Source organism: Peromyscus californicus, unplaced genomic scaffold (genome assembly GCF_007827085.1).
Source record: "Peromyscus californicus insignis strain IS unplaced genomic scaffold, ASM782708v3 Scaffold_6__1_contigs__length_162567912, whole genome shotgun sequence".
Classification (NCBI taxonomy): Eukaryota; Metazoa; Chordata; class Mammalia; order Rodentia; family Cricetidae; genus Peromyscus; species Peromyscus californicus.
The window spans coordinates 128,401,324-128,419,485 of record NW_026294584.1 but is presented as its reverse complement, the minus strand read 5'-3'; the positions used below and the strand labels follow the sequence as shown (position 1 = coordinate 128,419,485).

Genomic DNA, 18,162 nt, shown 5'->3' with positions numbered 1-18,162 from the left:
CCTGAACCCTAACATGCATGTTATATGTTCAAACTGGAGGGACACGTACACACTCATTTTATTATTGTGTCAAGCATACCTATTTTATATACTCTTTTTAATTAGCACTATTCTTTATGATGTAAAAAATTGGGGAGTGATAGTTTTATCCTTTCTGTTTTGAGATAAGGTTTCACTTGCCCAGCTACTTCAAATTCCCTAAGTACCTGCACCTGACCTTGGGCTCCTGATCCCCCTGCCTCCATGTCCCCAGTGTGGCATTATAGATGTCTACTATACCACATCTAACAAAATGTAAAACATTTTTTTTTTAATTTTAGGATTCACAGACTTTTCGGTTCAACAATAAACATCAAAGAAAACATGTTAACAGTCACTCCTGGGTGTCATCTACAGGCGTGAAAACCACCTTTCAAAAGTGTAAAACAATTTGCTGTGTATTTATGCATGATTTGTGTGGGTGCTCATGCCATGGTTCATGTGGAGTTAGTTCTCTCCTTCCACCTTGACGTGGGCTCCAGGGATTGAACTCAGGACCACAGGCTTGAGATTGAGAGCCTTTACCCATTGAGCAATCTTGCCAAGCCTCCAGTAATGTAAATATATATACAATATATTTAGTAAATTTTAAATTATATATATATTACTGAATTCAGGCAAGGTGGCACATCCCCATAATCCCAGCACTTGAGAGGTGTCAGTAGAAAGAACAGAAATTCAAAGTTATCGTTAGTAATATAATGAGTTCTAGGCTAGCCTGGGCTACACAAGACCACATCTAAAAAATAATAATAAAAAATAAAAAATAAGCAAACAGTAACAATGGAACATATATATTACGTCATTTAGGAAATTAAGTGACAAAGTTACACTGACTTAAAACTAAGCATGACAACTGTTAACCATGTCTTTTTGAACTACAAGAATAAGGGGAGGGGTTGTCGCTCAGTTGGTATAGTGCTCTGCTGGGATCCATCTCCAGCACCACATACACCAAGCCTGTAATCCCAATTCCAAAGTGGAAGTGGGAGGATCAGAAGTTCAAGGGCATCCTTGGCTACATAGCAAGCTCCCGGATATTCTACATGAGTCCCTATCCAAAAAAATAAAGAAGAGGAAAAAAAACCAAGGCACAATGGCTCAAATCTGTAATCCCACATTCAGGAGCTGAGATAAGAGGATGGCAAGTTTTAAGACAACCTGGGCTAAGTAAGGAAACCATCCATGTCTCAAAAGACCAAAAAAAAAAAAAAAAATCTCCTTGGATATGATTCAGTGTAGGATGCTTGCCTAGCAGGCACAAGTCCCTAGGATCAGCTCCTTCACTGCCATCAATCAATCAATCAATCAGTCAATCAATCAATCAATCAATCACCAGGCATAGCGGTGCACACCTTTAATCCCAGCATTTGTAAGGCAGGTGGATCTCTGTGAGTTCCAGGTCAGCCTGTTCTACACAGTAAGCTCCAGGGCAGCCAGGGCTACACAGTGTGACCGTCTCAAAACAGAAAGAATTGGAAAATCAACCACCTAACAACAACACTAAGGTAGGAAGGAGCCTTCTTGCCATAACTTTTATTCTCACACCTGTATAATGAGGCTATAATTGTCACCTGCTGTTTACAGATTAGGACAAATTTCAGGGAAGTAAAGAGAGTGGCCCCAGATACAAGCTGCAAAGTGTTGAGACCGGAACGCACACAGCCTGGGCAAGAGCGCAACTGCGCAGACAACCTACTACAGCTCCACGATCGATCAAGACACAAACAGGCAAAACACAGCAAGCGGCTACAGTGGGAGTCGAGCAGGAGCCTGGGTCCGAGTCCCACCCACGCTTCACAGGCAGCTTCAAGTCGGTCTGGAAACTAAAGCGAAGCAGCAGCGTCCTAAACAGGCACCCCCCGGCCTCGGGTAACACGGATGGGCGCGGTCCCAGTCGAATGTAGGCGACACACTCACCGAACTGCATCCAGTCCCATTCGCTGAGCGTGTCGATGTTGCGGCACAGGTCGTCCAGCACTCGGGACGGTAGCTGATAGATGTAGCAAGCCATGGCGAGACTTCGCGGCGACTGAGCCCACGGCGGAGGGCCGCGGCTTCCCTAGTGAGGGGCGGCGCTGCCCGCGGCCGCTCTGGGCCGGCGAGCGAGCGCCCCCAAGTGCCCAAGTGCGGCAGCACGCGCCATCCACCAAGGCCGAAAGCGGGCAGGCCAGCGCCCCCTAGTGGTTGCATTCGATAGCACATGTTGCCCGACCTAGACCAGGGCGGGGAGTCCCAAGTTCCAAGGCAGTCAGTCCCTGAAGCTGGCCAACTTTACCTCCATGGCCACCTGGAATACATTCACCTAATGGGTGTTGGTGAGGTTTAAGCGAAGAAAATCCAGAGATTTTTGCCTTCAGTGTTGGGAGAAAGAATGAATTACACAATGTGCTAAACGATTTAAAAGTGCACAGGGCACGGTGTCACATGCCATTGTCAGGTGGCTGGGGCTGATGGACAAGTTCAAAGCCAGTCAGGTAACACACACTGAGTTCCAGGGCAGGTCAGTCTGGTCTACAAAGTGAGACCATGTCTCAAAAAATATTTTTTTTAATTGAAAAGTAAGCTGGGCAATGGTGGCGTACACCTTTAATCCCAGCACTTGGAAGGCAGAGACAGGTGAATGAATCTCTGTGAGTTCGAGGTCAGCCTGGTCTGTAGAGCGAGATCCAGGACAGGCTCCAAAGCTACAGAGAAAGTCTGTCTGGAGAAGTGGCTCAGAGGCTAAGAGCCTTTACTGCAGCAGTTCCTAGTACCTATCGGGCAGCTCACAATCATTCCTATCTTCAGTTCCAAGGGATCTGATGCCCTCTTGTTGTCCTTGGGTACTAGGCATGCACATGGTGCACATACATACATGTAGTCAAAACACTTGTACACATGAAATAAAATATAAAAACTTGAAGTTCATTTAAATTTATTTGCTTTTTGAGACAGTTTCTCTTTGGAGCCCTGGCTGTCCTGGTACTCACTCTGTAGACCAGGCTATCCTAGAATTCAGAGATCTACCTGGCTCTGCCTTCCCAGTGATGGGATGAAAGGCATATACCACCATGCCAATCTTCAGTTCATTGTTTTGAACCTTATTTCTCTGCCATGCTGGGATCAAGGCCAGGTGCTTGGCATGCTAGGCAAGTGTTCCATTGCTCAGCTTATCCTCCTAAGTTCCTGACACTAGATTTTGTGTAGTAAAAAAGAGCCCATCTCACACTGTGACGGATCCTACCCACTGCCCTCCAGGAAGACTGTCACTGCATACTCGCTAGTCTCCATGCATGATGCCCGTGGGTCCTCTTCACTTCTCCCTCAGGCACAAAATTTGTCCACCTTCCCAATTCAAGTAAAAATTTATGGACCAGTATACATGTGGCTTTTGATCATAGGGTTCACAGTTCACCAGTGTTTAAAAAAACAAAACAAGGGGGCTGGAGAGATGGCTCAGAGGCCAATTCCCAGGACCCACATGGCAGCTCACAACTGTCTGTAACTCCAGTTCCAGAGGATCCACCACCCTCACACATACATACATGCAGGCAAAACACCAATGCATGTAAAATATATATATATATATATATATATATATATATATATATATATATAAATTTATATATAAATTTAAAAAACAAACAACACAAAATTGATAGTTAACCTAAAACTTAAAAAAAAAAAAAAAAACAGCCGGGCGGTGGTGGCGCACGCCTTTAATCCCAGCACTTGGGAGGCAGAGCCAGGCAGATCTCTGTGAGTTCGAGGCCAGCCTGGTCTACCAAGTGAGTTCCAGGAAAGGCGCAAAGCTACACAGAGAAACCCTGTCTCGAAAAACCAAAAAAAAAAAAAAAAAACCACTGAGCAATGTCTGTTTAAAGCTGAAAAGAAGAGTAAGAATTGGGACTGGCTGGGCGGTGGTGGCCCACACCTTTGACCCCAGCACTCAGGAGGCAGAGCCAGGCGGATCTCTATGAGTTTGAGGCCAGTCTGGTCTATAGAGCGAGATCCAGGACAGGTACCAAAACTATACAGAGAAACCCTGTCTCGAGGGAAAAAAAAAAAGGGACTGACAGACATACATCTCAGGTCTAGCATGGTGAACACACTTGTAGTCCCAAGGTATCTGTTCGAGGTCAGCCTGGTCTACAAGGCAAGTTCCAGGACAGCCAGGACTGTTAAACAGAGAAACCCTGTATTGAAAAAACATAAACAAACGGAAAAATAAAACTAGCCAGCATATCTGCCAATGAATTATCAAGTGTGTGGTGAGGGCTGACGAAGGCAAGTATTGAAGCCAGCAGCTCAGGGGTAATACTGGAGTTTCAGGCAGGTCAGTGACCAGCACAAAACTGGACTGAAGTGCTAAAAAAAGTGTGTGGGGTGGGGGGAGGGTGCTGGGGATCACACCCAGGCCTCTGACAGATAGGCAAGTGCACATCTCCGTGCCCTCTGCCAGGTTATCAGTGTTGACTACCTGTGAAAATGTTGATCACTTACTTTTTTTGGTTGTTTCATAGGTTAAAAATCTGTCCTCAGTCAGGTGGTGGTGGTGCAAGCCTTAAATCTCAGCACTCGGGAGGCTGAGGCAGGTGGTGGATCTCTATGAGTTCGAGGCCAGCCTGGGCTACAGAGTGAATTCCAGGACAGGCTCCAAAGCTACACATAGAAACCTGTCTCAAAAAACAAAAAAAAAAAAAAAAAAGAAAGAAAGAAAATGTTTTCAATATGAATTATTTTAAATAGCTGTGTGTGTCTGCATGTGGGTATGTGTATGAGACTGCAGGTGACCCTGGAGGCAAGAGACATTAGACTCCCTGGAACTTAAGTTACAACAGCTGTGAGCCACCCGACTTAGGTGCTGAGAATCAAACTCTGGTCTCCTGAAAGTGAGTGCTCTTAACTGCTGAGCCATCTCTCCAACCCAACTGTTCCTTCTAGAGCAGGTCTTTAAAAGCTCAGCTTAGCCTGGAACTCTCACTGTGGAACAGAGGAAGACCTCCAGCTCCTGATCCAAATGCTCCACTTCCAGAGCTCTAGAATCTCAAGAGTGAGCCACCACACCTACCTGAGCATCTCACCACCATCTTCTTCAGTGTTTAAATGCTTTACAGAGATACTTCATTCTTTTAAGGAAAATGAAGCTATAAGAAACAATGGTAAATTAAAAAAAACAACTGAGGCCTTGCTTCTTGCCCCAACCCCCACACCATTCAGCAAACATCTCAGTTCCCACAGGGAAGAGCCCTGTTAAAAGTAACACAACACACCTGCTTCCTTCACTTAGCACCGTTTATTGTACTAAAGGTCAGCCTTTTCTACTCAAGGTAGAAAACATGAAGTCTGAAGAACACATTTACAGGACACCAAAGGAAGAGCACGTGACTCAAGCCACAGGTCTCCACTCTTTGGACAACACAGAGAACAGTATTCAAACTTCCAGTTTAATAAGACAAACGTAAGATTTTTGAAACAAAGAGGTTTAAAAACATAAAACCAATGTTGCAATACTGCAGTCGGTGCCTGCTGACTTCCCAAACACAGGCACCCTCTACACGGGCATGTGGCCACTTCGCTCACGGAATGTTGTAGGCTAAGGCGTGACACAGAAAGGCTGGTGGGAAACCTTGAGTCACTTGCTGATCTTAGAGCATCAAGGAGACCAGGATGCTGGCAAACACTCCACAGTCATCCTCAAAGGAAGAGCATAGCACACTGGTGTTTACATAGTGCTTGTAGGAACAGGGGAAAAGTTAAATTAGGACATTAAATGAAGGCCAGGCATGCTAGTGCACGCCTTTAATCCCAGCACTCGGGTGGTAGAGGCAGGCGGTCTCTGAATTCGAGGTTAGCCTGGTAAATCAAGTTCCAGGACAGCCAGGTCTACACAGAGAAACCCTGTCTCAAAAAAAAAAAAAAAAAAAAAAGAGCCGGGCGGTGGTGGCGCACGCCTTTAATCCCAGCACTCGGGAGGCAGAGCCAGGCGGATCTCTGTGAGTTCGAGGCCAGCCTGGTCTCCAAAGCGAGTACCAGGAAAGGCGCAAAGCTACACAGAGAAACCCTGTCTCGAAAAACCAAAAAAAAAAAAAAAAAAAAAAAAAGAAAAAAAGAAAAACAAACAAAAAGGAGAGAAAAAAATGAAGTCAAATGAAAAATCAGGATACAAAACAGTACATACCCTATGACCTCAGCTACGACAAACAGCTTCAACCAATCAAAATATGCCCTCCAAAGAGAGCACCCATTCTAGTGGTTACATGAAGCTGAGTACCCATGGTCTTTCTTCTTCCCTTCAGTTGGACTGTCTTTTCTGGTGTGTGCAGCCATACCCAGCTTTCTCTAGTTTTTCTCTACTAGAGGAATGAATGAAAAAGGAACAAAAATTATGTCTTATAGAAATGTCTGACAGAAGTAATATGAATATTTGAATATGTAAGAAACGATGTGACCATCCATAAAACTACTGTGTACTTTGCATTGCTTTGTGAGCCATTGTTGGGAGGGTGTGGCTGAGTGGAGCTTCAAAAACAGCCCCCCTCCTCCCCACCCCTCCCACCCCCAATCAGTGTGACCAGGTCCTGCCAATAGAAGATGCAGAGCCCTGCTCGAATGCCAGGGATCGACAGAGCAACCTAAACTTCCACTCCTGGCAGCGGCTTACTCCAGACAGCTCTTCAAAACCAGAATTAAACACAAGGCTGCTCTTCTCTGTGTCTGTGTGGATGCAAGTTACAAAAACACTCGTGACAGTGACTGTGGACAGCCCACCTGGTTAAAACCAAGAGTGCTGCCAGATGGATCAGGAGGCAGGGCTACAGTATGAGACCCTGTCTCAAAACAAGAAAAGGACAGAGCAGGCCATGGTGCACGCATGTGCTCCCAACACTGGGGCAGGGGACACAGGAGGATCAATGCTAGCACCACCTACTGAGTGACTGAGGTTGGTCTGGGCTACACGACACACTGTCTCAAAAAAATAAAATAAACAACAGCAAGAAAAAAGGTAGAAATAGCCAGGCGGCAGTGGAGCACGCCTTTAATCCCAGTACTCAGGAGGCAGAGCCAGGCGCATCTCTGTGAGTTCGAAGCCAGCCTGATCTACAAAGCGAGATCCAGGACAGGCACCAATACTACACAGGGAAACCCTGTCTCAAAAAACAAAACAAAAGGTAGAAACAAAGTGCTGAGGCCTGGGAAATCAGAAAAAAGTTCTTTCTAAACACAAGATGCTAAGCTGTTCCTTTACTTGTACACTTAAGGCTTTTCTCAGAGAGACAGACCCTCCAAACTCTCCCACCAAGCACCTGACGGTTTGTTCGGCCAACATTCCAGACTGAAGACTCCTGTCACATTAGGCACTGGGCCTCGAAGAATGTCCATCCCTGCCTTGGGGCCTTCTCAGCCTTCCAAAAGTAGGAGGCAGATGCCCTCTGTTCACATGCTGCTGCATTTCCACATTAAAGGACACACTGCAACCCCAGCTGAAGAACTTACACAAATATCCTTACACAGAACTTCCCGACTTACCAGGAAGCAAAATAAAAAACGCCTTCTGATGAGTGCTTCTAGAAAGGGCAGATTCAGTGGCATTTTGTGATGCTTATCCTTAAGCACCACAAGGCCCAGTGACATTAGTTAACTTTCTTTTACACAATGGAGTGTATTTTACTCCGAGAATGAAACATTTTAACATGGAAAGAAAGTGACCTGTCCTATGTGTGGATTAAGACTCAGAACCATCAAAGCTGGAGTTCAGGACCACTAATCTCAATGGACTCCTTCAGGCTCCTCTCCCAGGGGCTGATTTTCAAAGTGCTCTTGGGTCAGCCGCTGTATGTCCTTCTGCACATTTGGGTGGTCTTCCAAATCTTCATAGAGCGACCTGACGATGTCCAGCCTCCTGTAGTTCTCGGGCTTGACCAGGCTTCGCACAACCTGAAGGCACCGCTCTTTCAGGGTATACACTGCAAGGTAGGAAACCAAGTCCTTTGAGGCAGACTCAGACACGTGGGGAGCCAGACACCACCAACCACAATGACACGGACTTGTGACTCTCACTTCAGGGAAAACTACAAAGAGGAGCACATGTGACAGTGTCACTGCAGCAGCTCTCACAGCGCTGGGCCTTGGCCTGACCTTTTTTCAACTAACCAAATGTGAAGTGACCTTGGTAACTCAGGGCCTAAGCCTTCAGCAGGTCCAGCAATGTCTGTTTGTCCATTCTTAGGAGCTCTGGGCTACCCTGCTGGAGAGACCACACCGAGAGGGACAAGGCCTTAAGATGTCATTCAGGAGACCCAGCTTTAGGCAACTACCAACAGGAGACAGCTGCATCAGGTCCTAACAGTAAGCAAAACCACCACCTAGCCAAGCTCAGCCAGACTGGAGGATTTAACAGATATAATGGTCTTGTTAGTTTGGGAGTGAGTGTCGCATGGCAACAGATAACCAACAGTGTATGCCTGGATACAGGGCAACCACTGCTATTTGAACTCACTGGGCAGAGTGGCTCATACATGTAACCACAGCACTCAGGAGGTTGGGGCAAAATCTCTCTAAATTCAAGGCTAACCTTCTAAACATAAGTTCCAGGCAAGCCAGGGCAATAAAGACCTTGTCTCAAAAAATAAATAATAAATAAACAAACAAACAAACAAAAATTAAAATAACATAATAAATCAGGCGTGATGGTACAAGTCTATAATCCCAGCACTCAGGAAACAGAGACAGGAAAAATGGTGGAAGTTTGGTCTATACATAGAGTTCCAGTTCTGCCGGTGCTACAGAGCAAAACCTTTCTCAATAAACCAAAACAGACCAAGCAGACACCTGCAATGCAAGCACTCAGGAGGCAGACACAGGGGATCTCTGTAGGTGCCAGGACGGCTGTGGCTGCAGTGAGACACTGCCTCGGAGGGAAATAGCTCAGTCGGTAAAGTGCTCACTGTGCAAGCTCGAGGGCCTGAGTGGGATTCCTTAAACCCACGTTCAAAGCCAGGAATGGTGGCACATGCTTACAACCCCAGTGCTGGGGCAGCAGGAAGGGGATCCCAGGGACTCACTGGCCAGCCACTCCAGCCTAGTCAGTGAGTCCCAGGCCACTCAAAGTCCCTGTCTCAAAAATTAAGGTAGACAATTTTTAAATAACACCTGAGGCTGACCTCTGCCCTCTACACCCATAATGTATGATAGACCTGCACAAGCAAGTACATTCACAATGGACCAAGAGATCTAGCCCAGCCGGAAGAGTGCACAAACCTCTAAGTTTGATCCCCAGCACGACATAAAACCAGGCATGGGGGCATATGCCTGTAATTCCTGCAGGAGGATTAGGGGTTCAAGGGCATCCTTAGCTACATATTGAGTTTGAGGTCAGCCTGGGAAACATGAGATTCCTGCCCCCCCCAAAAAAAGGACCAAAATAATAAGAAAAGTAATAAAGTCACCAGTCATTGCCATATAAGGCAAAATTGAACTCCTCAAATCTCTTTTCTGATTACACTGTTGTTTATTTTTGTTGGGTTTTTGCCCTGAGTAAGGATCTCACCATGTAGCCCTGGCTGTCCTGGAACTCTCTAATGTAGACCAGGTTGGCCTGGAACTGAGATCTACCTGCCTCTGCCTCTCAAGTGCTGGGATTAAGGGCATGGTCACTATGCCCAGCCAGCCCCAGCATTCTTTTTACTTTCCACTTAGAGAAAGGGTCTCAGAAAGTTGTTCAGAGTGGCCTTAAATTTGCTCTGTAGGCTAGTCTTGAACCTGTGATCCTCTTGCCCCCACCTCCTGAGTAGCTGGGATCACAGGGCTCTAGGACTCTCCCTTTGTTCTGGGTTCCAGGGCACAAGCCTGTTACTAGACCAAGGAACCAATGGGTATCACAATTGTACAAAGAGATACCTTGGCTCCGCCAACTTCTTAGGAGCCTGGGGTGCTTCTGAGACCCACTGTCTTTGTTCAACACAGGACTGAAAAATAAAATACTTCCATTTCATTTATGGTAGAGGACAAGACTAAAAGGCTAGATACCAGTTGGGCGTGGTGGCATATTCCAACAGTAGGGAGGGAAAGGCAGGCTAATCTCTGTGAGTTTGAAGCTAACCTGGTCTACAAAGCAAATTCCAGGTTGGAGATTTAGCTCAGTGGTAGAGCACTTGCCTAGCAAGCGCAAGGCCCTGGGTTCGATCCTCAGCTCAAAAAAAAAAAAAAACAAAAAACAAAAAACAAAGCAAGTTCCAGGATAGCCAGGGCTGTTGGTTTTTCAAGACAGAGAAACTTTGTCTTGAAAAACCAACACCCCCCCCCCTCAAAAAAAAGGCTAGATACCCTGCCTACCTCCAGCACCCTCCAGTGATCTATCTTCTACTCATTACAATGCTCACCAATATCTTTTTTAAAGATGGAGCCCATAAGGTGACTCAGACCTGCAAATCCTAGCACTTAAGAAACTGAGGCAAGAAGATTTCTCTAAATTCAAAGTCAGCATGAGCTACAAAGTTCCAGAGAAACCTGGGTTAGAAAGCTAGATTCTATTTCAAAAGAAAAAAAAATGTAAGATTGAATATCAACCTGGCAGTGTGATGTTGGCAAAAATAGGCTGTCCATCCACATTGAGGGACGGCACAAACAATTCCGTTTGGTTAACCAGGAGTCCATCATGGGTCCCCGCATCCCTGAAGAGCCAAAGATGACCTGTCAACACAAGCAGAGGATGTTAAGAGTCTGAGTAACTGGTCTGAGTAAGGCACCTGTTTATTACCCCAAGCCACACCAAACACTTGCCTGTTACTCTGCTTAATGTCCTAACCAAGCCCTTCTAGAAGAGGAGCGTGCAACAACACTCCTCACCAACGATTCCTACTCATGAGAAAGCAGGGCTGAAGGGAGATGGCATGCTGGAAGCGAAAGACAGAAAGCAGAAAGAGCATGCCTGGGCTCTGCAACCACGGCAGGAAAGGACGACATTTAGGTCAAGGAAGCGCCACCGGGTCTCCAGCCCAGGAGGTGTAAAATCAGAATGTTGATATTAGGAGGCCATAGAAGGGGTGGGGTGGGGGTAGGGTGCGCACACCTTTAATCCCAGCACTCAGGAGGCACAGCCAGGCAGATCTCTGTGAGTTCAAGGCCAGCCTGGCCTACAGATCGAGTTTCAGGACAGCCAGAGCTGAACAGGGAAACCCTGTCTCGAAAAAACAAAAAACCAAAAAGCCATAGAAGGACTCATGGGTAAGAACAGGCAAACTGATGTACAGTGTGAAAAGTGGACAAGAGCTTGACTCTGGGAGGGAAGGGGTTCAGTGAGAAGGGGCAGGAAGGATCCTCATGCAGTGACGGAAAAGTTCTCAGTTCACCTAGGTGTTGCTGTAAACTGCCAAAAACTCTCAAAGCCCAGGAGCTCTGCACCCTCAAGTGTAGATTACACCTTCATTTTTAGAAAGAGGAAACAGAGTCAGCAAAGGAAAGGAGGCAAACCTCAGAGAGGGACTCCCTCAGAATACAGCAATCTTTCACGGGACACAAACCTCCTTGAAGACTTAGTGTTTTGTTTTGCTGGGCACTGAACCCCAGGCCTCCCACCTGACAGGAAGGGCCTTAGTACTAACTAGAAACCCAGCTCAAAACCGATAAAAACTTTCTTGAGACAGGGTCTCACTATGTAGCTCAGGCTGGTCCCAAACCTACTGCCTCAGCCTCACTAACACTGGCATTATAGGCATGCATCATCATGCCTGCCTTAATTCTTTTTATATAAAATGAGGCACAGGATTAGAAACACTGCACAATGGTAGAGTACTTGCCTAGCATGAGTGCGGTCCTAGGTTCAATTCCTAGCAGTCACCAAACCAAAATTTAAAAAAAAAAAAAAAAAAAGTAAAAATCAGGCAAAGATAAATCTTGGAGAATACAGAATTAACTCACGTTTTTATGTAAAAGAGGAGACTACAGACATTTTGATTCCTGTTGTGCTCTACCTCATCGGACATCAGAAGTTTGGTGTAAAGGACAGACCGCTACATGCTGAGGCCTGTTTCAAGCCAATGAATAAATGAAAGGAGGGGCTGGAGAGGTGATGCTCAGCGGTTAAGAGCACTTGTTCTTGCAGAGGACCCAGCTTTGGTTCCCAGCACCCACATAGTGTCTACCCTTTGTACCTACAGTTTCTGGGGATTAGAGCCCTTTGTCTGGCCTCTGTAGGCACATCATACACAGGGTACACACCCTCAAGGGAAACACCTATACACATAGGGGAAAAAAAAGACAGACCAGACAGAGCTTGACAGAATGCTTGCCTAGCATGTGAAAGCCCTGGGTTCCATCATTAGCACTGAAAAAAAAAAAAAATGTGCTACATCTCCAAACATCTAAGAAATTTCTTTTCTCCTCTATATATCAAAAAAAATAATTTGTGAAGCATTAGTTTATTTCATCTTATTGTTTTTGTTAAATCAGGGTATCATGTTGCCCAGACTGGCTTGAATTCCTGATCATCCTGCCTCCACCTTGTTCTCCAAGTTACAAGTTTGTAGCACCATGCCTATCTGTATGAGCTCATTAAATGTACCACCATCAGGAGAAAAGTTCTCTCAAGAGCATCCCTGGATAGTTATGAAAAGTAAATGGTTCTGTTCACATGTATAATCCCAGGACTCAGGAGGCTGAGGCAAGAGGAATGCCCCAGTGTTTTGTTTGTGTCTCAGTCAATGTCCTACCGCTGTGAAGAAATACCAAGACCACAGTGACTCTTGTAAAAGAAAACGTTTAATTGGGACTGGCTTACAGTTTCAGAGGTTTAGTCCATTACCAACTTGTCGGGAAGCATGCTGGCATCCAGGCAGACATGCTGCTGGAGTAGTAGCTGCTGAGAGTTCTACATCCAGATCCATAGGCAGCAGGCAGAGAGACAGATTCTGGGCCTAGCTTTGGCTTCTGAAACCTCAAAGCCCACCCCCAGTGACTTACTTCCCCCCCAAGCATTCAAATACACGAGCCCATGGGGGCTATTTCTATTCAAACCACTACAGTCTGCTTGGTCAGAATTATGTTTTCTTTTTTTGAGTGAGTGCAGGCATCCACAACATTGGATCCCTGGAGCTGGAGTTACAGGAACTCCTGAGTTGCCTGACGGAGATGCTGGGAACCAAGCTCTGCAAGAGCAGGATGAGCTCGGCTTGGTGACAAAGGTCTTTACTTGAATCCCAGAACTCAGAAGGCAGAGGAAGTCGGATCTCTCTAAGTGAGAGGCCAGCCTGGTCTACAAATTCCACACCATACTAGGCTATGTTTTTTTTTGTTGTTGTTTCAGATGCAATCTTGCTGCAAAGGCCTCAAACTCACTGAAATCCTCCTGTCTCGGCCTCCTGAATCTTGGGCTACCACACCCAGATTTCGGTATGTTTTTCACTATATAAATATGGCAATGTCAAACAGCCCTATTTCTCTAGGGCTAATGTAACCTTTTAAACTTTTTCTCCCCCTATTCAGCAAGCAAACATAAGGGCATGGGGAAGTTGCCTCAGCCGCCTGAGTCTTGGGATTTTACACACGAGAGCAGCTTCGATTTCTCTTCATAACCATCTAGGCAGGGCCTTGATATTACTTTTCTCCACTGATGGTGGTAGAACAAAGTGCTCGGGGTTGGAAAGAACGCGCTGTCAGTGGAAAGCTCACACTGTCAGGCTTCCTACAAACCTGAAATCCCAGCATTCAGTGGCACAGGCAGCAGGATCAGGAATTCAACCCAATATTCCAGGTTCGCTAGTCTTGGGCCAAGACTCCAGTCCGCATAGGCATCTCCCAACTACAACTGTCCACTCCCTGGGCTGACTTTTATTCTACTCCCTTTCTTCTAGGAGGTGTGCTCCTTACCTGGATGCACCCCGCACTCTGCCCACGCTTTCACAACCCTCTGAACCCGGTTCCTAGCGCAGCAATTATGACAGCGGCTGGCTCTTGTCTGTTCATGCATTTGTCTGTGCCCCTCCAGGTTGTCACCACGAAGTCAAGGCTTCGGATGCAGAACCGGCCCGGGACCTGGGGACACCGGGCATTTCTCGGGGTAGATGTCGTGGGTAGGAACAAAGTGCTCGGGGTTGGAAAGAACGCGCCGGGCCTGTTACAGCACCTGCGGCCTAGCGCGCGGTTCGTACCTCGGTAGCTGTGGATGCGGCGCCCGGTGCCCGGTGGCAGCGTCGGGTAGGGCTGAGGCTCGCCGTCGAAGTTGAGCCACAAGGGCAGCACGACGCGTGGGCTGCGGTTGCAGAAGATGACCTGAGAGGGCTCGCGCGAGTTCACCGAGCGCAGCACCGGCCGCGGCCGCCCAGCCTCCATCTCCTCAGGGCCCGGCTCCCCGGCCGCTTCCTCTTCACTGGCTGCCTTCCGGGGCATTATTGGAACTGATCGCCTCCGGATTGGCAAGCTGGACGTGGGCGGCGCGTGCGTGTGGGCTTACGCGCTCCGGAGCAGACCTGTGGGCTCTAGACGCGCTCCGTCGGGCTTGAAGCGCGGAAATGGCGGCCTTGAGTTCTGAAGCCGAGGGGGGGCGGGGCCGCAGGGGCGGGGGGGGCGGGGCCAGGAGGAGGGGCGGGGCCACGGAGGAGGCCCGAGTTGTAGTAATAAATTCTGCTTCCCAGAGTTGGTTTTCTGGGGGTTTGTTCCTTCGGTTTGCTTCTTTTTCTTAAAGGTAGGGTCTTACTCTGTAGCCCTGGAACTCACTATGTAGACCCGGCTGGTCTCGAACTCAAAAATCTTACCTGCCTCTGACTCGAAGTTAGAGTCATCCTCCTGCCTCTGCCTCCAGAGTGGTGGGATTACAGGCTTGAGCCACCACGCCTGACCTCGCCATAGTTTTTTGAGTTTACTTAAATTTCAGATCTCCACAGGTTTGCCATATTTCCCCCTCTACTATTATTTGAAGTTTTTTCTCACTGGAGAGTTTGTCTGTTTTGACAAATTTACTACAAAATAGTCTACAAAATTTAAATTGTCAGGCAGAGTACAAAAAAATGCAAAACTTCCCCTTGTTTCCCATCAATTTAGAATTCTCAGAATATGCTATTACCAGTTTTTGTTTCCTTTCAAAAGTTCTTATGCACGTGAATAGAATTTTAAAATATTTTATCTTTTTCTTTTTAGACAGAGACTAATTGCATAGCTCCCATTGGCTTGGAGCTCAACATGTAACCTATGCTAGCCTCAAATTAGTGGCAATCCTCCTACCTCTGCCTCCCAAGTGATGGCATTATAGGTATGTGCAACCATGCCTGGTTCTAAGAATTAGCATAAAACTATCATCAATGAATGTTCATTACCATTTTCCATAGACATTTATGGTGGAAGTAAATGTCAAGAACAACAGCAGGTATTGTATTTTATCCACTGTCTATATTAGAGGCTGACTGATCCAAAAACATCCAAAATTCAATGTTTCTCCTGAATTACCTGAGTGCTGTTGACAGATGGCAAGTGTCACAGTTGGAATCCCACCTGTATAGTGTCAGATTCTTTGATGAGCTTTTATTTTTTTTAAATATAGTGTGTGCGCGTGCACGCAGGCAAGCATGTACATGTGTGTACACATGGAGTTGTCCAGGTGCCAGTGAACAACAGAAGAGGAAGTCTGTTGTGGGTGTTGGGTATAGAACCTGGGTCCTCTGTAAGAGCAACCAGTGCTCTTAACCACCAAGTCAGATCTCTAGCCTCCAAATTCTGTCTGTCTGTCTGTCTCTGTCTCTCGGTTTTTTTGAGACAAGTTTTTCTGTGTAACAGCTCTGACTGTTCTGGAACTTGCTTTGTAAACCAAGCTGGCCTTGAGCTGGGAATAAAGACGTGAAGTAGGTTCTTTCTTTTCAGTATTGAGAAATTACCCAGAGCTTTATGTATGACAGGCAAGCAACCTATCTCTGAGCTACAATGCCTAGACCAACATTAGCATTTTATTTAAGTATTAACATAAGAGCGGATGCAGTGTTCATGGCCCAGCACACACCTACTGAACAAACACCATATTGTTATTATAAACCCAGTCTCTGCCTTCAGAATGCTGAAAGGCTACTGTGGAAGCACATAGGACAACATGGAGCAGTGTGATGTTGGTCATAACAAAGAATGTGAAAGGTGACCAGATGAGCCATAAAAATCAAGCAGGGTCTCTGGAGTCCAGTTAGGCTGCTGTGTTAAAATAATTTTGACTAGTTAATCACCATGAGCAGTAGAAATTTATTGCTCACACTTCTGGGGGCTTGGGTGTTGAAAATGCGTTATTATGGGCTGGAGAAATGGCTAGTGGTTAGGAGTGTGTCAGACTGTTCTGAGGAACTAGTTCAGGTCTCAGCACCCACATCAGGTGGCTCACAGTTACTCACAGCTCCGGATCTAGAGGATCCAATGCCCTCTTCCGTCCGGCCTCCACAGACATGTGCACGGCCCCCTTGCCCAGGCACAAACAAACATACATGATTTAAAAATAAAAATAGGGCTGGAGAGTTGGCTCCTCAGTTAAGGGCAATGGCTGCTCTTGCAGAAGACTCTGGTTTGGTTCCCAGCACTCACAAGGCATCACACAACCAAAACACACAAAAACAAATGTCAAAATAAAAGGTGGAGAGCAATTAAGGAAGACATCTGATATCAACATCTGGCTCGTGTATATATGTACCCCCATAACATGCACAACCCCCACATATACACCCTAATAAAGCAATGAAGTCCCCTGAAGACCAAAACTGCTGTTATTTTTAAATTTTGCTAGAGCCACAGAGGCTTAGTAGATAAAAGCACTTGCCTCCTCACAAACACCTGAGCACCAGTGTTCAGTCCCTGAAACCACTTGGTGGAATGAGAGAACTGATTCTTGAAGATTGTCTTCTGACCTCTTATATACACACTGTGGCATGCACCTTCTCTCTCTGCCTCTCTCTCTGTCACACACACTTTGTAGAGGGCACTCAGTCCTCATGCTCACAGATAAACACTGGAGAAACAGGAATGTTAATCATGCCTGGGTGTCTCCTAAATAAATACTTGTTTTCCATTCAGAAAGCTGGGAGTGGATGTTGTTAATGACCTAGTGACCTTCTCTATCTGTAGAGCAGTGGTTCTCAACCTAGAAGTCAAAGGACTCTTTCACAGGGGTTGCCTAAGCCCATCAGAAAATACAGATATTTACATTACAATTCCTAACAATAGCAAATTACATTTATGAAGTAGCAACAAAAATAATGTTATGGTTGGGGTCACCACAACACGAGGAATTGTATTAAAGGATCGCAGCATTAGGAAGGTTGAGAACCACTGCTGTAGAGCTGGACCTCATCCAAACCCCCCAGAACATTTAACCCAGATTCTCCCTTCCTAGGCCTTTATCTTTAGATTGTTTCTCAGTCAATAGAACCCATCTTTAGGGGAGATGTCACTGTACTTTTTTTTTTTTTTTTTTTAGGTTTTTTGAGACAGGGTTTCTCTGTGTAGCTTTGTGCCTTTCCTGGAACTCGCTCTGTAGAGCAGTGGTTCTCAACCTAGAAGTCAAAGGACTCTTTCACAGGGGTTGCCTAAGCCCTGTAAATTTAAATTTTGCTAGATAATTTAAATTTAAATTTAAATTATCGCTCTGTAGATCAGGCTGGCCTCGAACTTACAGAGATCCGCCTGGCTCTGCCTCCCGAGTGCTGGGATTAAAGGCGTGCGCCACCACCGCCCGGCATCACTGTACTTTATAGCCTGATGATCTCTATGCTGTCTTGTTCAGAGACCACACCAGATCCCAGATCCTTAAGCTAGAGAACCCATCTTCATGGTAAAGGTCACATGTACTTAGTTGAGTTTCCATATAATTATGCCTTCTTGTGCATTGGGAATTGTTACATCAGGAAGCTTTTTTCCCCAAATTATACTGTTTAAATATGCTTACAATTAGCAAGGTGGTGGTTGTGTACACCTTTAATTCCAGCACTTGGGGGTTAGAGGCAGGCGAATCTCTGTGAGTTTGAGGCCTGGTCTACAGACCAATTTACAGGACAGCAAGGGCTACATACGCTGCTGTGGGATGTCTTTCTGTGCGCTGTGAATATGTGTTGCTCTCATTGGTTGATAAATTTGGCTTATGGCAAGTCAGGTTATAGCTAGGCAGGAAATTGAAGAGAGAGA

General features: G+C 46.2%; 2 protein-coding genes across 3 annotated transcripts in view; both read right to left on the bottom strand.

The window, feature by feature from the left end:
* Nucleotides 1-2,141, bottom strand: part of Irak2 (interleukin 1 receptor associated kinase 2) — a 55,428-nt gene extending 53,287 nt beyond the window's left edge. Inside the window, exon 1 of one of the 2 annotated variants that reach the window (XM_052720574.1) lies at nucleotides 1,960-2,141. In XM_052720574.1, the coding sequence (XP_052576534.1) occupies nucleotides 1,960-2,053 (94 nt within the window). In that variant the 5' untranslated portion in view covers nucleotides 2,054-2,141. The remainder of the gene's footprint in view (nucleotides 1-1,959) is intronic. The other variant, XM_052720573.1, reaches the window with a different exon arrangement.
* Nucleotides 2,142-7,213: 5,072 nt separating this feature from the next.
* Vhl (von Hippel-Lindau tumor suppressor) lies at nucleotides 7,214-14,563 on the bottom strand. The gene is made up of 3 exons (XM_052719572.1): nucleotides 14,169-14,563; nucleotides 10,591-10,713; nucleotides 7,214-7,988 (listed from the first exon to the last, which is right to left on the bottom strand). Exons 1-3 carry the CDS (start codon nucleotides 14,404-14,406, stop codon nucleotides 7,792-7,794), a joined length of 558 nt encoding a protein of 185 aa, XP_052575532.1. The 5' UTR covers nucleotides 14,407-14,563; the 3' UTR covers nucleotides 7,214-7,791.
* Nucleotides 14,564-18,162: the final 3,599 nt, after the last annotated feature.

What these genes read in the sequence shown, in the direction of transcription:
- Vhl (XM_052719572.1), bottom strand. Translation starts at nt 14,406, where the DNA reads ATGCCCCGGAAGGCAGCCAGTGAAGAGGAAGCGGCCGGGGAGCCGGGC. An exon ending in CCGCATCCACAGCTACCGAG is followed by an intron (nt 10,714 to 14,168) that starts GTACGAACCGCG and finishes TTGTGTTGACAG; the next exon opens with GTCATCTTTGGCTCTTCAGG. An exon ending in TGCCAACATCACACTGCCAG is followed by an intron (nt 7,989 to 10,590) that starts GTTGATATTCAA and finishes CCTACCTTGCAG; the next exon opens with TGTATACCCTGAAAGAGCGG.